This window comes from Epinephelus fuscoguttatus, linkage group LG17, assembly GCF_011397635.1.
Source record: "Epinephelus fuscoguttatus linkage group LG17, E.fuscoguttatus.final_Chr_v1".
NCBI lineage: Eukaryota > Metazoa > Chordata > Actinopteri > Perciformes > Serranidae > Epinephelus > Epinephelus fuscoguttatus.
Window position 1 is genome coordinate 1330091 of NC_064768.1, and position 20719 is coordinate 1350809.

General features: G+C 42.9%; 1 protein-coding gene across 16 annotated transcripts in view; it reads left to right on the forward strand.

The window, feature by feature from the left end:
- epb41a (erythrocyte membrane protein band 4.1a) overlaps positions 1–20719 on the forward strand; it is a 337203-nt gene that overhangs the window by 114008 nt on the left and 202476 nt on the right. For 15 of the 16 annotated variants that reach the window (XM_049601545.1, XM_049601543.1, XM_049601548.1 and 12 more), the window contains exon 2: positions 12781–13100. In XM_049601545.1, coding sequence (XP_049457502.1) covers positions 12789–13100 — 312 coding nt within the window. In that variant the 5' untranslated portion in view covers positions 12781–12788. Of the gene's footprint in view, positions 1–11860; positions 11880–12780; positions 13101–20719 lie in introns of those variants that run through there. The other variant, XM_049601546.1, reaches the window with a different exon arrangement.

Genomic DNA, 20719 nt, shown 5'->3' on the forward strand with positions numbered 1-20719 from the left:
TACATCGCATTAGCAGCCGGCTCCTCCTCAGCTGTATCCCGGCAGCAGCGTTAGTAGCAGAGAAGCCGGACTTGCTTGAATGGTCCGCTGGAAAACCGAAGATCAAGGACGCGGCGACGCGGCCCTGCCACGGCAGCCCGTGGGCAAACAAATCAGTCTCCAGTAGGGATGGGTGTCGTTAAGATTTTAACTGTACCACTACTCTTATTGATACTGCTTATTGATCCGGTATTTTAACGGTACTCTTATTGATACATTTTGAGGAAGAAAAAAAACAAATTAAGATCTTAAATCGCTTTATTTTCTCAATTCTCATTATGCAACAAAATAGTTTTTTAACAAAACATTTTACTTTTTACAACTTGAAATGTAAAATACATAACATAATAGTGTTGTCATGGTACCAAAATTGGGACCCACGGTACGATACCAGTGAAAATATCATGGTTCTGAGTAGTATCACAATACCACAGCAAAAATTAGGCAGATGTGCCTTTTATCATTTATAAAAAGATAAATCACTTTTCTATAGTACATCAATGATATTTCAATGGATTCAATAAATTCAATAAATTACTTATTGACTTATTCATACTTCAAAACAGCATCAATAAGTGATTTACATAGGGGGGGATCAAAATAAAATTAAAAAATGAAATAAAAATCAACCAGCCACCTTTCTCCCCTGACAGTCTCTTCATAAGTAACAAACAGTCCCTAAAGTGCGGTGAGGTTTGTGGACCGTTCCCTGCCACAAAGAGTAATGTGAACGGCTCATTTTGTGTTGGCTGCTAGCATAATGTTATAAACCTGGACTGGACGTAAATGAACTAGCTGTGCTAGGGCAGTCAAACTCTGTACGTCTGAATATGATGCACTTTCGAAAGGTGTTTTGACAAATTACTTGCGTTGCCGCCACGCGCTGTGTTGTATTGTAAAGCCACACTTTTGACCATTTTGCTCTCTCCGCCATCTAAAGGTAAGCTACGAGCTTGAGTTGGTGTGTGCGCTGTCTTGTGTGCGTGTGTGTGTGTGTGTGTATGTGTGTGTATGTGTGTGTGTCACTGGAACAACAGCCCCGTCCCCTTCTCTCCACTCACACACAGCAGGCAGCCAGGGTGAGCGACACAGATCTCTCGTCTTCAGGGAGAATAGCGAAAATTATGACACAGTGACGGATAATTGACAGAGTTGGTGAGATAAATGTGCAAGATAACGTTTATCTTGTTAAAAAAAACAAAAAAAAAAAACGCGACTGCTCAAGTACCGATAGCAGAACCGTTAAGGTCAGAGCTTATCAATACTGTGGTCTTGGAGAATGTAGCCCCGGGGCTCGTTCAATACCGGAGTTCGGTACCCATCCCTAGTCTCCAGCCTGCCGCTGTTCAGCAACCTCAAATCTGTAGGGGGGGCGGACACGACTCGCGGCAGTATTTTGAATTTGAGTGCAGTAACCGTTTCACATTCACATTCTTACATACAGCGCCTTTAACATGATACCACAAGGTGGCTACTTTGCAGTGGGCAATTTATAATTATTTAGTATTTTAACTTTGCAGCGTTGGTGGTGAAGGCAAATTAATCTGTCCACACGTTATTAAATCCTCTATTTTCCTCCAAGACTTTCCCTTTTTTGGATTTGGAATCCATAGCTAGCCTTGCTAGAGAGACTCCAGGCTAGCCATGCTACTTAAGTTCAGCAGCATTTAGAGAAAAAGGCACCAGGTGATAGATGCATGAGACACATTTTAGCTGATTTAACGTTAAAACATTTTTTAATTCGATGTATAGGCTACACATTTTTACAGTTGTAGAATGCAATAATCACTCTAGGCCTACAACAATAACAAATGAAAATCTGAATGTTAAAAAATAACTGTTAATCATTTCCACATTATTTTATGTCAAAGCCACAGGGAGCTAATGGAGAGGGTCTAATGAACCACATGCGACTCCGGAGCCGCAGGTTGCCTACCCCTGGCCCAGAATAATATTATATTTTGCATTCTACGACTGTAAAAACAGCCAGCAAGACGCTACATCAAGGATAACTGTCTGTTATGTACTAAGAGTTTGTTCATTGTTAGCTATATAGGGGAGGTATTCTTTATAAGCCTTTTTGGCCTGACCATTCTTCTGATGGTGAGTCATATTGTTTCTTTATGTAGGGAAAGTACCTTTTTGAGAATGTTTGCACTTGTAATAAAGTTTGAGGCACCACCCTCCTAATGAGGGAAGCGACGAATCAAATTAATAACTCCGTAAACCAATTATTAATTCGTCAGCACGCTTATAATGAATCAGTCTCAATATCTGGGTTATGAATTCTCCATACAGTGATCTTAATTCCTGCTCAAAAGAAATATCCACAGACAGCGACTTGGCAATAAATGACAATTTATTTAAGCTAAATGGGTAACAACTGAATAAATGAATGAGGATAATATGAAATAATACAAAATCAACAGTATGTATGGATTAAACAAGAATTAACACTGTGAGTTATTTTATTTGGCAATAGCGAGAGAGTATGTGAAAATAAATTGGGAACACAGGGATGTGCAAAATATTTATCTAAGGAATCCTAAATTAAGATTAAGATAATTAAAGCTCCTATTCGACATCAGCTCTTACCACTGCCCAGCGGGTGAGGGAAATTCGTTACCTCCCTTCTTAGCAGCGAATCATGCAGACATTTCTCCTGGGGCCCCAAACTGTCACTTTGCAACTCCCAGACTTTCCAGCAGAATGAAACCGGCTGCCGCACTGTGGTGGGGGGAGCGGTTGAGCCTGTGACGTCCTGTGGGTGCCCCCAACGTAAATTTCCTTAAGCTGCAAAAAGCCTTTGGGTTTGGCACAAGAACAACTGTGGCAAGTGGCTGGCAGCCGCTGGGTTTGATGAATCTTTGGTTGATGAGGCAGGTCGAAAAGGGCACTTGTCCACTTTGTTATATTACTCACTTATTGTTCGATATTGTTATCAAAGTTATTATTAACGCGCATAAAAATGTTAAACACTGGAGATAAAAGAAAATTGGATAAGCAAAACTTAAAAGTTTAAAATAACTTTGATCGTGAGAGTATAAAAGCATAACCAAAACGTACATACAAGAGAGGCTAAGATACGAAAAAGAAGAAAAAAAGGAAGAGAAGTAAAAAAAAACAAGAAGAGAGACACACGGAAGAGAGCAAAAACAACAAGAGAGCCAGATGCACAGATGCACCAAGCCCACTTGTTTTTATCTGGCCAAAAGGGCGGCGGGTTTACTAAGGCGATCTTCTTAGTTGTAAAATAGGCTTATTACTTTATTTTAAAAGAAACATAATGCTTTTTATTAAATGAGATCATATACTTTTATGTTACGCGTGATAGGCACATACTCTTCTCATTATGGTCAAAATCGGTTTTTAACATCCAATTAAAATGAATACGATCATTATGCCTCGTGTATCAGCAAAGTACTCGTATAAACTGCTTCAAATGCACACACTCTAGACTAACCTATAGTTCAATCAATCAATCAATCAATCAATTTTATTGATAAAGCCCAATATCACAAATCACAATTTGCCTCACAGGGCTTTACAGCATACGACATCCCTCTGTCCTTATGACCCTCACAGCGGATAAGGAAAACCTATAAAGAAAAACAAAATGAGGAAGCACATATTCATGAAAACAGGTTGATTAATAAATCCAACTATATTTTAACTCCAAATATATAATAATGGGCTCCTTATAGGAACCCACTTTAACTCCGCCACAAGATGGCAATGTGGCTCCATGTTAAATGAGGGATTAAAATTAAATTAAAATTTCGTAATTCCCTTAATTTTTGCCTTACGGAAATATGAGAAACATCATTCAACTAACAAACAAGGATCATGCACATTTACAATGTTATAACATGGATAAAATGTATAATTTCACTTCCAACAGACATTTCAATTTTGTCACACAGAAACATTTGGTAAGAGAGGGGAGGGCGTGATTTCCGCAGGGCAATGCGAATGGATGGGATGTGGTTGTGTGGTTCTCTGCACTGGCTCCCTGTAAAATCCAGAATTGAATTTAAAATCCTACCTTTAACTTATAAAGCTCTAAATGGTCAAGCTCCGTCATATCTTAGAGAGCTCATAGTGCCTTATTATCCCACCAGAACTCTGCGCTCTGAGAACGCAGGGTTACTCGTGGTCCCTAAAGTCTCCAAAAGTAGATCAGGAGCCAGAGCCTTTAGCTATCAGGCTCCTCTCCTGTGGAATCATCTTCCTGTTACGGTCCGGGAGGCAGACACCGTCTTCACATTTAGGACTAGACTTAAGACTTTCCTCTTTGATAAAGCTTATAGTTAGGGCTGGCTCAGGCTTGCCCTGTACCAGCCCCTAGTTAGGCTGACTTAGGCCTAGTCTGCCAGAGGACCCCCCTATAATACACCGGGCACCTTCTCTTCTTCTTCTTCTTCTCTCTCGCTCTCTCTCTCTCTCTCTCTCTCTCTCTCTCTCTCTCTTTCTCTCGTATTCTATTACTGCATCTTGCTAACTCGGCCATTCTGGATGTCACTAACTCGGCTTCTTCTCCGGAGCCTTTGTGCTCCACTGTCTCTCAGATTAACTCATATCACAGCGGTGCCTGGACAGCGTGACGTGTGTGGTTGTGCTGCTGCCGTGGTCCTGCCAGATGCCTCCTGCTGCTGCTGCTGCCATCATTAGTCATTAGTCATACTTCTACTGTTATTATACACGACTATTGTCACACTTGTATACTGCCAGATATTAATACATACTTTCAACATATTGTACCACAGTAGCCAGAACTATAACTATAATATTATTACTTTCAATAATGTTGTTGTAAGCTACTGTCACTACCTGCATCTCTCTCTCTCTCTCTCTCTCTCTTTCTCTGTCTCATTGTGTCATGTGGATTACTGTTAATTTGTTATGCTGATCTGTTCTGTACGACATCTATTGCACGTCTGTCCGTCCTGGAAGAGGGATCCCTCCTCAGTTGCTCTTCCTGAGGTTTCTACCGTTTTTTTTTCCCCGTTAAAGGGTTTTTTTGGGGGAGTTTTTCCTTATCCGCTGCGAGGGTCATAAGGACAGAGGGATGTCGTATGCTGTAAAGCCCTGTGAGGCAAATTGTGATTTGTGATATTGGGCTGTATAAATAAATTGATTGATTGAATTGAAATTGAAAAGAAGCATTGTCTCACGACAACCAGTGGGTCGTTCATCACTGCGTTTTGCCCCAGGGCTGGATACTTTAAGGTGGCATCTGAGACTTGAGGGATCCCAAGTGACTTTTTACCTCCTTTTGGCCTAAGGATGGCTGAAAGAAGCGTTTGTCCAGTCTGGGGTAATACAGGGGTTGAGTCCTAAACATTTGACCCCCGGTGGTCTTGTGGGTCTTGTTCATTGATAATACTGGTTCAAAGGAAGTCGAAAAAGGCTGTTCCTCTACATTTATTTGACTCCACTTTAAGGTGGGAATGATGCTGATCATGATATAAGGTGGTTTGTCAACGTGACCACTGGGTTGGGCTAATGTTAGCTATATTAGCTGCAACGTAATAGAATTTAACGTACCATTATGAGCATCTCGCATTCTTGATGTGGTCTGACAATTTGATGGAGACAGCTGTAGAGCACGTTTGGTGTGGAAAAGTGTTTTGTGTGGTTAGTCAGGTGCAGTAACCTGACATTGAATGTAACATTAGGCAAATTCAGGTAGCCCTTCAGTCTCATTTTAGCTGCCATTATCTGACCCCAGGGGAACAGGTCTTCCCACTTTTTTGGTCTTATCAGCTCAAAAAGCATAGGCAAATGTTTTTTATTTAACCTTCATGGTTTTGTATATCTGATCAAAACTCTCAAACTCTGTTGTTTTAATATGTAACTAGTCTGAAGTACGGTGTTGTGCTCAGTGCTCCTGTCGAAAGGTGGCTGCTGGCGAAAATGTGAAGCATTATCTAGTTTTCTAGTTTGATTGCAGTGTCATATCTTGCTCAGGGTAAAAATCAGACAAACCTCGTTCATATTGTTTAGTATTTCATGTCCACTTTAAGAACGTCTCATAGTTGTGGTGATTCACAGTTGAATTGAGAAATCAGCTTGGCTAAAAACCAGAAGCTGTCAGGTCCCCAGAAAGTGTGCTGGGCTTTGAAGCCAAATTTTGTAGCGGCCAAACACTTTTTTGAGCATCACAGCCCATGCAAAATGGCTCATTTCACTCAGAATTTTATCCATTCAGTCTGGTAACTTTTCCAACTCCTGTTCCAACTCCTTTCATATCCATGTGTTAAGCATTTCTAAAAAAAAAAGTAAGTAAGTCCTTAAAATGTAAGTACGTTAAAATCTACAGCATAAAATTAAAATGTTGCACCTTGCTCACTCACACAGTTGGGTTCAAAATATTCTCTATTATAGTTTTCTTCAACTTAACATTGTTGCTTACATTAGAATCAGTGTTATTGTTCCCAAGTGCCAGACTGCGTGCAGTGAATAGCAGTAAATATATCCTTTATTTAGACAAGATGGCACCGGTGTGTATGGCTAGCCCTCTGTCACTGTTGGTTTTGTTTATTATTTTGTTGTTTCTGACCCTTGGCATTCAAGGGATAAAGTCTCTACTGGTGTACGATTGCCAAACACTGTTGGACCTTCGACTTTCGGTCAAAGATCCAGTTACATTTAATCATGGTGGACAGAAATCCTTGCCCCTGGTCCTGGCGGACATCCCTACTCACGTCTACTGGGCTTCGGCCTCACCCTCCCAGCGGAAGCATCACCTTCGCCGCGGTAAACACAGTGGTCGGCTGGTGAAGTTGAAAGTCTGCCTAGTCCAGTTTTCAACTGTTTCTCGGAGTTTTCACAGATTATCTCCTCATGTCTCTGTGTCCCGGTGCTCCCTGGATCCCATTGATGCCTGCCTGGTACCTGTGGTTGGCTTCGATAAGGTGTGCCGGCCCAGCCGCCCCTACTCTCCCCGTCTCAGCCTGAGTGGGGTAAACCTCCGGAGCCTGAGGCTGGGCTCCCCAGTATGCTGAAGCCCAGGCCCCAGCTCTTGCCAGGGTTGCCCTGGTAAATGCCAGCTCACTGGCAAATAAAACCTTTATTCTCAGGGACTTTTTCAGCTCCTGTGATCTGGATTTTCTTTGTGTGAGAGAGACATGGCTGAATGTTGGGGAGTCCAGCGCTGTGTCTGAACTTTTACTGGCTGATTGTTGTTATTTTGTGGGCAGAGGAGGAGGCGATTGTCTACAGAAAGGACTATAAATGTAAGTTGTAAATGTTTTCTGTCATCTTCATTCTCCAGCTTTGAACCGACGTTTTTTGAGGTCGGTCGCTCTAGCCCGGTGCTGTCTGCTGTCATCTACCGATCCCCCAAATACAATAAGGAATTTATAAATGACTTTTCTAATTTTCTGGCTGGAATCATGCCTAATTATGATTGTGTCCTTATTGTTGGAGACTTTAACACACATGTATGTTGTCCCAATAAGCCACTGGTGAAGGACTTTTTAAGCCTCATTGACTCTTAATCTCTTGCAGTCGGTGCCCAGTCCCACACATGAACACAGACACACATGTTCTGTCATATGGTTTGTCTGTGTTTAATCTTAAAGTTAAAACTAGCACTCCTGCTTGGTGTTGTCGGATTTTTAACCCTTCCACTGCCAGTCAATTCTCTGCTGCCGTTTGATCAGCTCTGTGTCTCCCCTGACTCAGCTTCCTCTGATACGGAGGAACTCAGTTCTTGGTTTCACTCCTCCTGCCAAACCATCTTGGACTCAGTGGCTCCGTTAAAAACCAGGCAGCCTAAAGCTAAATTAGAGCCATGGTTCAATGACAGAACTTGTGCAGTCAGACATGAGTGCCGCAGAGCTGAACGCAGGTGGAGGAAGGACAACTGCAAGTGTCATTTGAAATCTTAAAAGATTGCTGGCTTGCCATTATTAACAGCAGTCTGTCTTCCGGTGTGGTTCCTGCAAATTTTAAACATGCAGTAGTGCAACCTTTGATTAAGAAACCTGGGCTAGGTCAGACTGTGTTGGCTAATTTTAGGCCTATTTCCAAGCTGCCATTCCTCTCAAAAATCTTGGAGAAAATTGTATATGCTCAGTTGAAACCTGAAACCTTTTCTGGAGGAGGTTTTTCAATCTGGTTTCAAAATCCTCCATAGTACAGAGTCAGCATTGTTAAAGGTCTTTAATGACATCCTCTTAGCGTGTAATTCTGGTGACTATGTGATCCTTGTCCTGCTTGACTTAACCGCAGCCTTTGATTTGTGTGCATTTGTGGTACTGCTCTAGAATGGCTTAGGTCTTATCTGACTGATAGAACCATGTGTGTAAGCCTTGGTGGATTTGAATCCTCCTCTGCTCCCCTGTCATGTTGGGTTCCACAGGGCTCAATTTTAGGGCCCATGCTTTTTTCTCTTTATTTACTTTTCTCTTTATTTACTTCCTCTGGGATCCATTCTTAGAAAACATGGTATCTATTTCCATTGTTATGCTGATGACAGTCAGATCTATGTACCTTTAAAGTGGAAGGATGCATTCTCAGTAAAACCACTTCTTGCATGTCTTAATGACATGAAAACTTGGATGGCCTTAAACTTTATAAATTTTAATGAAAAGAATACAGAAGTGGTGGTGTTTGGACCCAGTGGATCCTGTGAGTCCCCCCCCTGTTGACCTTTGACACCATATGTGAAGCCCAGTTACGAATCTGGGTTTTAGAATGGATACTGATTTTAAACTGGATAGTCGAATTAGTGCAGTCGTGAAGTCCAGCTTTTATCATTTAAGGCGGTTGGCAAAAGTCAAACCTATTCTTGCCAGGGAGCAATTCGAAACAGTAGTCCATGCCTCTATTTCGTCTCTGGTAGCTGGTTCAAAATGCCACTGCACGACTTTTAACTGGAACACAAAGAAGAGAGCACATAACACCCATTCTGGCCTCACTCCACTTGTTCCCTGTGCATTTTAGAGTTAATGAGGCAACAAATAGGATTTTTTTTTTTTAGCTTGGCGCCACCTAGCGTCAGCGGTGTTGCTCGCACTGTCACAACGACCAAATTGACCGTGGGGATCAGAGATAATCAATAAAATGTAAGCTGTAAAGCCACCAGTATACCTCTATGTAAAATGAGAAGGTATGTGGACAATCTACTAAATAAATGAGTAAAGAGACCGAGCAACGATTATCAGATTTATCTGAAGAAAAAACAAATAGTAATGCAAATAATTATACCAGAATGCACAGTACCAGTACAACCACCTCACAGTAAATTATACCAATGTGTACAGTATCAGTACAAACAACAGTAGACACGTAAGGGATAATGTATAGTGAGCTGGTGACTGTTAAAAAATAACTCTCGACAGGGAATGGAACCCTGACGCGCAGTGGAGTTATTTTTCAACAGTCACCGGCTCACTATACATTATCCCGCTTAGAACATGGCTTACTACTAAAACATTCAAATGTTACAACTGGCATCAATATTATTAAATTGCTGGCAGAGTGTATTGACAGAGGAGAGGCGTTCACCAGACAAACGGGAGCAGAGGAGAGGATTTTACTTCACTTCTCCCGGTCGGAGATGCTGGGTGCCCAGTAGCTGCGAAGGCTGCCCTCACATGGGGCCAGTTGGAGTTCAAATTGAGTGGGAAACAAAGTCCAGTGTTCACTTTAGCTGGGCGATGTGATTGGGGGGGTGGGGGGGTGGGGGGGATCACTGTCCAAGGGCTGCTGTAGAATGACAATGAGGAGGTCAGCTGACCAACACTCGCTACCCGGTCCCTGGTCACTAGGAATTAACTAGCAGCCAGTACAATACAGTCCTCTCTCGTCTAGCTAACATTTAGCCGTGTTACTTACTGAAACATTAGAAAGAAAGCTAGCTGGACATTGGTTTTGAAGCCTCTTTGGTCACGGAGCTCCCTCCATCTCTTGAATGCCTGACTAAGGTTTACTCTTGTTTTTCCTCTTCTTTTTGCTCTTCTTTGCCTCCTCAGACAGAGGAGCTTGTTTTCTTTTGCTAGGCCATTTTTCACTTGTTTCCAAACTTTGTCTGTCTGCCATTGTGCTCGTGACTCAACTATCTCATGCCCAGCTCCTCGTAAGGACCAGCTCCAGTCTCTGATTGGCTGACCGACCAGTTTCGCAATACATCGTGCGTTTCCTGCCATAAAACAGATTTTTTCCGCGAAATTTTGGCACCGGTGGCAGAAGCTTATTACAAAGATTGCAAAGCCACTAAGTAACCTATGTAAACGCTGATAGTCTGATTTTACTGTGGCCACTACCCTGTGCAATAACAGGTAAAAGTAGCACACACATCCCAAAAAACTTAATGCTGGGTGCTGGACCAAAAGGTAAGTATGGAATAAAAGATAAAGTCCGCGCACCAGAAGCTGCTCCTTGAACAGTTTATTCATGTGTTACGTTTCAGGCCCCTGCCCTTCATCAGACATGAAGTGAATACACCTCCAAATATACACACACAACCCCTTAGGGTCACCTGACACAATCAGGTGATAAACCACAGGTGTGAGAACAATAATAATAATTATCAAACAGAAAAGAAAAATATATATTTCTGATTGATGAGAAACAATCTTTAAATGCAGTACAATGCAACAATGCTAGAATATCACTTTACAAAGATTCTATAAGAAAATCTTTAAGAAAATTTTTAAGAATTTGCGCAGGTATAAGGCCTGCAGTCATAAACAATATAAACAAATCCCACACACTTTAAATATCACATAAAGAGAAACATCAGGTGAAGACCATCATAAATTTATGAGATATCAAAAGGGAAAAAAAATGTTCTGTAGAGGCGTCTCTAATAAATATCAAACACAGCGATATGGCAAGTGCAGACAATATGAGAAACATGGCTCACAGTAGTAGCAGAAAGCAATCAAAACCAACATCATACCAGATACTGAGGGAACAATGTAAACACAAATGACAAGTTCCTAGACCCATAGAAATGAAGCGCACGGACCACACACATCATAAAAAAGGCCTCAAGTCAAAATCAACATTAAGCCCTTTGGGAGCCAAAGTGTCCAGGGTATATATCCAAAAAGCTTCTCTTTTAAGTACGAGAGAGTTAATGTCACCACCACGTGAGGGCTGTTTAAGTAGTTCTATACCTGTGTATCTGAGAGAGGAGACATTATGCGAGGCTTGTGTGAAGTGTACTGCCACTGGACTTCTGGTGTCGTGGTTTCTAATGTTAGATCTATGTTCTGAGATTCTAGTTTTTAGTGGTCTGGTGGTTTTACCAACATACGCCAGGCCGCACGGACACTTAAGCAAATAAATAACATTTTTGGTATTGCAGGAAATAACACCCTTGATGTTAAAAGACTTGCCATTCCGTGGATGATTGAAAGTAGAGGTTTTGTGTGTGAAATTACACTGGGTACAGTTGCCACGTCTGTAATTCCCAGAGGGGACAGACTGTAAGAAGTGTGGTGGAGTCACAGGCGGCTGATATGCTCTCACTAACATGTTTCTAAGGTTTGGAGGTCTCTTGAACACAACTCGAGGAGGTGTGGAGAAACATTTAAGTGAAGAATCAGAATTGATGATGTGCCAATGTTTTTGAATGATGTTTTGAAGTTCTCTACCAAGAGGTGAGTACTGGATCACACAGTTAACCTCAGGCTAAGTTGCTGTAGAACTAACATTGTTCAGACACTCAGATTGGGAAACAGTGTCAAAGCGGCTGCGAGCTTGTGCCACCCATTCATGTTTATATTGTCTGTCTTGAAAACATTTTTCCAGGTCAGAGGCTTGAGCATGATAATCCACATCCGAGCTGCAAATGTGGCGGATACAATTAAACTGAGAGACAGGTAAACTCCTTATGAGTGGGATGGGATGAAACGATTGTCCATGAAGAATAGAGTTCCTGTCAGTACTTTTGCGGTAGAGGTTGGTGCCCAGTCTATTGGAGTCTCTATACAGCAGGATATCTAAAAAGTTCATCTTATGTTTGTCGTATTCTATGGTAAATTTCAAATGGTGACTGCTGGTGTTGATAAAGCTGTGGAACTCCTTGAGTTGGGCCTCAGTGCCTGTCCAGATGAAAAAAAATGTCATCAATATACCTCTTCCAGTTGGAGATCAATGGCAGGAATGGGTTGCAATGGTGATTAAGAATGACTTCCTTTTCAAAGAGTCCACAGTATAGAGACCTGGAGATAAAATTCAGAACCAAATAGAAAACAGTTAGATGTAAGGATAATTTCTATGAGGTCCACAATACAGCGAGTGCTAGGGGTGCAGTTGGTGCGCAGGTTTAGAAAGAGTTCAGCTGCCTGGAGACCCCCCTCAAAGGGTACATTTGTGTATAAAGACTCAATGTCCAAGGTAACAAAAAAACAGTGATAAAAACATTATAACCCTTAATTGCATTGTCTTTGTCTGTAATAGATTTGCTTAGCCAAGTCTCCGACAAGACAAGAATGTTAGTGTCAGTGGATTTTGTCCAGATTTTCACTTGATCCAATTTAGGAAGCAGACTTCTGACATTAAGGTGAAAAATACCAAGCCCAGATCAGGCTTTAAAATCACAAGGGGTATTCAAGCAGTTAAAATTAAAATCAAAATCAGGGCCAGGGTTAGGTTGAACATTTCCTGATAATAAAAGCAAGAGTATGATAAAACATTTCCTTTTGAATAAATTCTGGATTAGCATATAAACAGGGTTGTTTCTGTTTTTTTTGTCAAAACTTGATTCTGTCGTCTTCACAGCTGTTGCCATGACAACAGACGAGGCGGAGAGTCACCAGAAGAAGCCGAGGCAGCAGGAGGAAGCTGGCCAGGATCCCAGGCCGCCCTCACCGGAGGAGGAGCACCTCCGGCCTCGCAACCGCAACTCTGCCAGCCGTGGCCTTTCTCGCCTCTTCTCCTCCTTTTTAAAGAGACGCTCACAGTGTGAGAGTGAGGCGGGAGAGAAGGAGGACAAGGAAGAAGAAGAAGCTAAAGCCCCCATTGCAGACCCAGAACCTGAACTGAGGACCGAGGGAGAGGTCGCTTTGGATCAGCACTCAGTGAGCAGTGTTGAGGCTCAGGTCAGGCTTCCATGCTGTGTATCTGTGTCTACAGGACATCTAAAGCCCTCTTCAGACATTATCGGTTCAATTACTGACTTATCATTCAGATACAGGTGACTTTTACATTAGTGTTCCTTACAGTTTCATTCAAACATGAGGGAAAGAAAGAGAGCAGTGGTGAATTAAAAAAGTTTTCTGTTCTCCCACAATCAGCATCATCGATAGATTTTGAAACAGATTTTTGTTGTTGCTGCCCTAGTGACAGTCAAAAACACGAAGGAGGCTTGAGCCCTCCTCTCACAGTCAATCCCCTCATACATTTTTACATCAATTTCAAAATTTGGTGTTAGAGAACGCATTGAATGACAGGATGTTTAAGTTGGAACTAGTTTACTTTGTATTTGCTCACAGACTGTATGTACTGTAGAGGGTTTCATCAATACAGTCTGCATGAATGAAAATTCAAGATATAAGGAGAAATTGTTGGTCAGAACATCAGAGTTTTTAAACCTCTTTTGTATGTAACACAATAGTTTTTTTAGACCTAATATGGTCTGAGAAGAATCTCCTCAACAACCTGACATTGGCTCTTCCTCAGTGTTTCCTAGTTTATTGAACTGATTTTATTTTTCTTTTTGCAAAAGAGATGAGGACTGAGATAATACATTTATAACAGTAATCTTAGGAGGCTTTCTTTGCTACCATGGGGGGTTAGGGTTAGGGTTACAGACTACATGTTTCTTCTGGTCTTGAATGTCAGACAGAAATACACCAGATGGCCAACAACAAGCACACACTCTGGGAAGAAGCAAGAAGTTACCCATATCCTCTGGCAGGAATCATGGGTTTAAGCCCTTTCTTGGCCAACTGAGGCTCTGCTGCCCAAAATTAAAGCCGCAAGCAGCAGCAAGTAGTTTCACAAAGCTGAGCAAAATCACTTCTGCTGCTTTAAGGCACATTTCACACAGGATATTCGGGGGACTCGGGGTTCGTTTGCTGAAAAATTTCACACCTTCATTTGGTTCGGTTCACTTTCACACTGCATTTTTTAAAGCGGACCAAACAGCCTGCACAACTTCGTGCAATTACGACAGCTGCTCGTTTGGGGTGGTATTGCCCAAAACGACCACTGACAGGAAAGAAAAAAAGCATGAGGAAGAAGAAAACCCGGCTCATTGATTGGCCAGGACTGAAAACGGAAATCCATCCCCTTCAGCCGGCTTGGTCACCACAAAAACAATGGAGCAACACCAAATTTATGCAGTCTTGGGGTGAGCACCTGCACCTCCTTACTACTCCATGTCTGCCCACGAGACATTTTCCAACATTTTCTTTTTTTTTACCTCTGCGCTTTTCCCGCTTCGCTCTGTTGGCTTTTTTTTTCTACCCAAAATGCACTATGCTCTACATCACTGCCTCTCTTTGGTTCACTTCCTCTGTTTCAGAATCAGAATCAGAAATACTTTATTGATCCCCGAGGGGAAATTGTTTATGTTACTGGTGCTCCTTGCAAGAGAGGAAAGATACATGAAAATATAAGAAATTTAAACAATAGTATTAACAAATATAGAGTTAAATAAATAGGAATTATTAACAAACATAAACTTAAATAAATATATATATACATATATATATTGTAAACTGAACAAGATTATTTACACAAACAAAATATATACAGTCAGGGTGAATGGGGTTATTGCACAAGTTAGATTAAATTATTGCAGTGGGTGAAAAAGTCTCAGGGCCACTCAGAGGGAGGAGTTGTACAGTTTGATGGCCACAGGCAGGAATGATTTCCTGTGGCGCTCCGTGGTACATCTTGGTGGTATGAGTCTCCCACTGAAAGTACTCCTGTGCCTGACCAGCACATGGTGGAGTGGGTGTGAGACATTGTCCAAGATAGTTCGTAGCTTAGACAGCATCCTCCTCTCTGACACCACCATCAGAGAGTCACACTCAGTTCCCACAACGTCACTGGCCTTGCGGATCAGTTTGTTGAGTCTGTTGGCGTCTGCCGCCCTCAGCCTGCTGCCCCAGCACACAACAGCATAGAGGATAGCACTGGCCACCACAGACTCATAGAAAATCCTGAGCATAGTCCGGCAGATGTTGAAGGACCTCAGTCGCCTCAGAAAATAGAGATGGCTCAGGCCCTTCCTGTAGAGAGCGTTAGTGTTCTTAACCCAGTCCAGTTTATTGTCAATGTGTACCCCCAGGTACTTATAGCTCTCCACAATGTCCACACTGACCCCCTGGATGGAAACAGGGGTCACCGGTGTCTTGGTCCTCCTCAGATTCACCGCCAGTTCCTTTGTCTTTGCCACATTGAGCTGCAGATGGTTCTGCTCACACCATGTGACAAAGTTATCCACAACAGCCCTGTACTCATCCTCATCACCCTTGGTGATACATCCAACTATAGCAGAGTCATCAGAAAACTTCTGAAGATGGCAGGTCTCAGTGCGATAGCTGAAGTCCGTGGTGTAGAGGGTGAAGAGGAAGGGAGAGAGGACAGTCCCCTGCGGGGTCCCAGTATTGCTGACCACTCTGTCTGACACACAGCGTTGCAAGCGCACATACTGTGGTCTGCCAGTCAAGTAGTCTACAATCCATGACACCAGGGGGGCCTCCCTTATCTTCATCTTCAGCTCCCCCCGTATTGTTCTCACCTCCTCCCTGTTACCAGCTCTGAAGGCCCTCTTCTTTGCATTTAGGATGGCTTTGATGTCCTTTGTTACCCACGGTTTGTTATTTGGGTAACAATGGACAGTCCTGGCTGGGACAGTGGAGTCCACACAGAAGCTGATGTAGTCCTTGATGCATTCTGTGAGCCCGTCGATGTCCTCCCCATGTGGCTCACAGAGTGCCTGCCAGTCTGTCACACCAAAACAGCCCTGCAGTGTCTCATAAGCCTCCTCCGACCATCTCCTCACTGTCCTCATGGTCGCTGGCTGGCTCTTGACTAGTGGTACATAGCAGGGGTTGAGGTGCACCAGGTTGTGGTCTGACCTACCCAGAGGGGGGAGGGGAGAGCAGCTGTATGCATCTTTGGCGTTTGCATACAGCAAGTCCAGTGTCCTCTCCTCTCTGGTAGGGCAACTCACATACTGTGTGAATGTGGGCAATGTTGTTGCCATGGTGACATGGTTGAAGTCACCCGAGATAGCTATGAAGGCACTCGGGTGTTTAGTCTGCAGGCGGGCTATGGCGGAGTGAATGATGTCACATGCCGACGTCGGGTTGGCAGAGGGGGCGATGTAAACAGTCACAATATTGGCATGTGAAAACTCCCTGGGCAAATAATACGGCCTGAGTCCAACAGCAAACAGTTCAATGTCTGGGCAACAGATTCGTTCTTTAATAGAAATATGGTCAGGACTGCACCAGCGGTTATTTACGAGAACAGCAAGCCCCCCTCCTTTGTGCTTACCACTCTCGGTGCAGTCCCGGTCGGCCCGAACAGTCAGAAAGCCGCTGATGGAGACGTTGTTGTCGGGAATGTCCTGGTGAAGCCATGTCTCAGTGAAGCACATCAGACTACATTCCCGGTACTTCTTCTGACTTTTGGCGAACGCCCAACCGTTTTTGGTTCGCTGGATATTCCGTTTGCATTTCGCACTGTAGGCGGACTGCACCAGGGTTCACTTGCAAGTGAACCGTGACCCCCACTTTTCAAGCGGACCAGGGTTTGCTCGTTTGGTCTGCACCAGAGTTCGAATGAGCGTTCACACCACTCCAAATGAACCGAACTATCCGTGGAAGCGGACCAGGGTTCGTTTGAAGAGGACCAAATAACGCCAGTGTGAATGCATCCTTAGTTTTTTCCTTTTTTATCTTTTAATTGAATCAATCAGTCAATCAACATTTATGTCTATAGCCCTTTACAAAACCCAAAGGTACCCAAAGTGCTTGACTACAGTGTCAGATAACAATGAAAGTATATGAAGTACCAAACACACACACACCAACAATAAGGCAATACAGAAAAGAAAAACAATGGAAAGTGCGACAGTGCTACAGGGCATTAAAAGCCTTTCAACATAGATAAAATACATAAAAAAAAGAAAAAAAAAAGAATAGCCCTAGTCGGGATTAAAAGCAATTCTAAAAAGGTAGGTCTTCAGCTTCGATTTAAAAAGGCCCATTTTTAACCAGGTAATCGACATTCCGTTGAGATCAACAATCTCATTTTCAAGGGAGACCTGGCCAAGACAGCAGCATACAAAAAAGTTACATGTAGAAATATTACAACACCTATGAACGATGACAAGAACCAAACCGATGGATTAATTCATCCTTGTACTTATAAGAGCTTTGATATCAGGCAGAGAGACCAATATATGTAGTTTCAATTCTTTTTGAAAGTTATTCCAAGTGAAAGGAGCAGTGCACACAAAAGCTTTCTTTCCCAGCTCAGTCTGGCCACTGGGAACAGACAATAAGACTAAGTCTTGAGATCAGACTACAGCTACAATGAGACAGAACTGGTAAAAATGTCACAGCAACCAGTCATTTTCTGGCCTCAAAGGAGAAACGGGACTTGTTTCTGAGTTAAAACCCTATTTTCAGCCTCAGCTTTTAAGGTTATCAGCCTGAGGTTTAAAAGATATTTGTAAGAAGTGACAACTTCTGACTTCTTTCCCTGTGCAGTAATAACATTAGGGGTGTTCAACCAATGAATCAGGCAATTTTATTTATGAAGCCTAATATCACAAATCACAATTTGTCTCAGAGGGCTTTACAGCATACGACATCCCTCTGTCCTTTGGACCCTCACAGCGGATATGGAAAAACTCCCCCCAAAAAACCCTTTGAGAGGGAAAAAAGAAAGGTAGAAACCTCAGGAAGAGCAACTGAGGAGGGATCCCTCTTCCAGGACAGACAGAGGTGCAATAGATGTCATACAAAACAGATCAACATAATAAATTAACAGTAATCTGTATGACACAATGCGACAGAAAGCGAGACAGAGAGAGAGGGAGAGAGAGAGAGAGAGAGAAATTGAGACAGAGAGAGAGACTGAGAGACAAAGCCAGAGAGAGATGCAGGGCAGACAGTAATGTCAATAACAACTAGGGATGCACCGAAATGAACATTTGTGGCCGAAGCCGAATATTATTAAACGCTTGGCCGAATACCGAGTACCGAATACCGAATATCATTCTTTAGTTTTTCATTAGTTTTTGCAGATGAACCCCCTCCAGATTAGTGTTGTCACAGTACCAAAATTGGGACCCACTGTGCGATACCAATGAAAATATCATGGTTCTGAGTAGTATCACGATACCACAGTGAAAATGAGGCAGATGTGCCTTTTGTCATTTATGAAAAGATAAATCACTTTTCTATAGTACATCAATGATATTTCAATGGAATAAATTACTTATTGACTTATTCATACTTCAAAAACAGCATCGATAAGTGATTAACATAGGGGGGATCAAAATAAAATAAAAAAATAAAATAAAAATCAACCAGCCACCCTCCTCCCCTGACAGTCCCTTGATAAGTAATGAACAGTCCCGAAAATGCGGTGAGGTTTGTGGACCGTTCCCTGCCACAAAGAGTAATGTGAACGGCTCGTTTCGTGTTGGCTTCTAGCATAATGTTACAAACCTGGACTGGACATAAATGAACTAGCTGTGCTAGGGCAGTCAAACCCTGTACGTCTGAATATGATGCACTTTCGGCTGTTCAGGTACTTCTGGGCAGTCATGACACCAAGAAGAGGATATTATTGGAACCGTCTTCTCCGTCGCCCGGTAAGCCGATGGCCGCCGTATTTGACAGGAATACATTAACGTTACTGTCTGTGTCTTTGACCCCCGTTCAACCCACAATCGGTGGGATTCGCCTTTCGTTTCTGCTGCTGGTTGAAATCTGTAGGCTGCTCGCACAGCGTGCTGAATGATTTAAGCCTATTTTGCTCACTCAAAACTATTTTTAGTCGCAAATGCGAGTGCCGTGACGGACGGATCGCCACACTACCGACATTTTATTCCGCCCGTCACGGCACGCTGTTTGATTGCGTTATCAAAACACGCAGCTATTATTCGGTTTATTCGGTTATTCGGTAAAGAGTTTCTGAGGTGTTTGGGGCAAAGAACAATAACTTCAGTTTTGTCTGAATTTAACATAAGGAAATTGGAGCTCATCCAGGTTTTTATCTCTTTCAGGCATTTTTAAAGTGTAGTTAATCAATCCGTTTCTTCTAGCTTTAGATATAATTGTGTATCATCTGCATAACAATGGAAATTTACAGCGTGATTTCTAATGATGTTTCCTAAGGGAAGCGCATATAAAGTGAACAGAATTGGTCCAAGCACAGAACCTTGTGGAACAAAACAAACTTTAGTATGTAAAGATGATTCATCATGAACATGAACGAACTGAAATCAATCAGATGAATAAGATTTTAACCAGCTCAATGCAGAACCTTTTAGGCCAATTAAATGTTCCAGTCTAGCAGAATTTGATGGTCAGTTGTGTCAAATGCGGCACTAAGATCTAATAAAACAAGTACAGAGACGAGTCCTTTGTCTGAGGCAATCACAAGATCATTTGTAATTTTTACTAGTGCTGTCTCAGTGCTATGATGCACTCTAAATCCTGACTGAAATTCCTCAAATAAATTATTAGCGTGGAGAAAGTCACACAGCTGGTTTGCGACTGCTTTCTCAAGGATCTTTGAAAGAAAGATTAGATATGGGTCTATAATTAAATAACACCGAGCACCTTCTCTCCTCTCTCTCTCTCTCTCTCTCTCTCTCTCTCTCTCTCTCTGTCTCTCTCTCTCTCTCTCCTTTGCTAACACTCATGTCCTGTTACTGCATCTCGCAAACTCGGCTGTACAGCATGTCACTAACTCGGCTTTTTCTCTGGAGCCTTTGTGCTCCGCTGTCTCGCAGGTTAACTTATATCGCAGCGGTGCTTGGATAGTGTGACGTGTGTGATTGTGATGCTGCTGTGGTCCTGCCTGATGCCTCCTGCTGCTGTTATCATTAGTCATTAGGGCTGTGACGGTTTGTATTTTTTCTCACAGTGGTGACAGAGTGACGTATCACCGCGATATGGCGAAATGATTTGGGAGTTATGCCCTTTCCCTATCATTTTCATATTGAGACAACATGATGGATGTCGTTGCCTACGGTAAAAGTGAACAAATAAACGTTACAGAAACCCTGAAGCTGGCATTTCTGCACGTGCATTTAAAATAAACATGTTTATACATAACTCTCACCTCCCAGAGAGCTTCGACTGCGTCCCGAGGGCGGAGGGGGACATTGAGTCCGAATGGGCCTTGTTCCGCTCTGCCATTGTTGAGGCGGCGGTTGTGAGCTGTGGCCGCAAGGCCGCTGGTGCCAGTCGCGGCGGTAATTCCCGAACCCGCTGGTGGACACCAGAGGTGAGGGGACCCGTCAGGCTGAAGAAGGAGGCCTACAGGGCATGGTTGGTCTGTGGGTCTCTGGAAGCAGCTGACGGGTACCGGCGGGCCAAGCGGAGCGCGGCGGCGGCAGTCGTGGAGGCAAAAACTCGGGCGTGGGAGGAGTTCGGTGAGGCCATGGAGGAAGACTATCGATCGGCTCCAAAGAGGTTCTGGCAAACCGTCCGGCACCTCAGGGGGGGAAGGCGGCAAC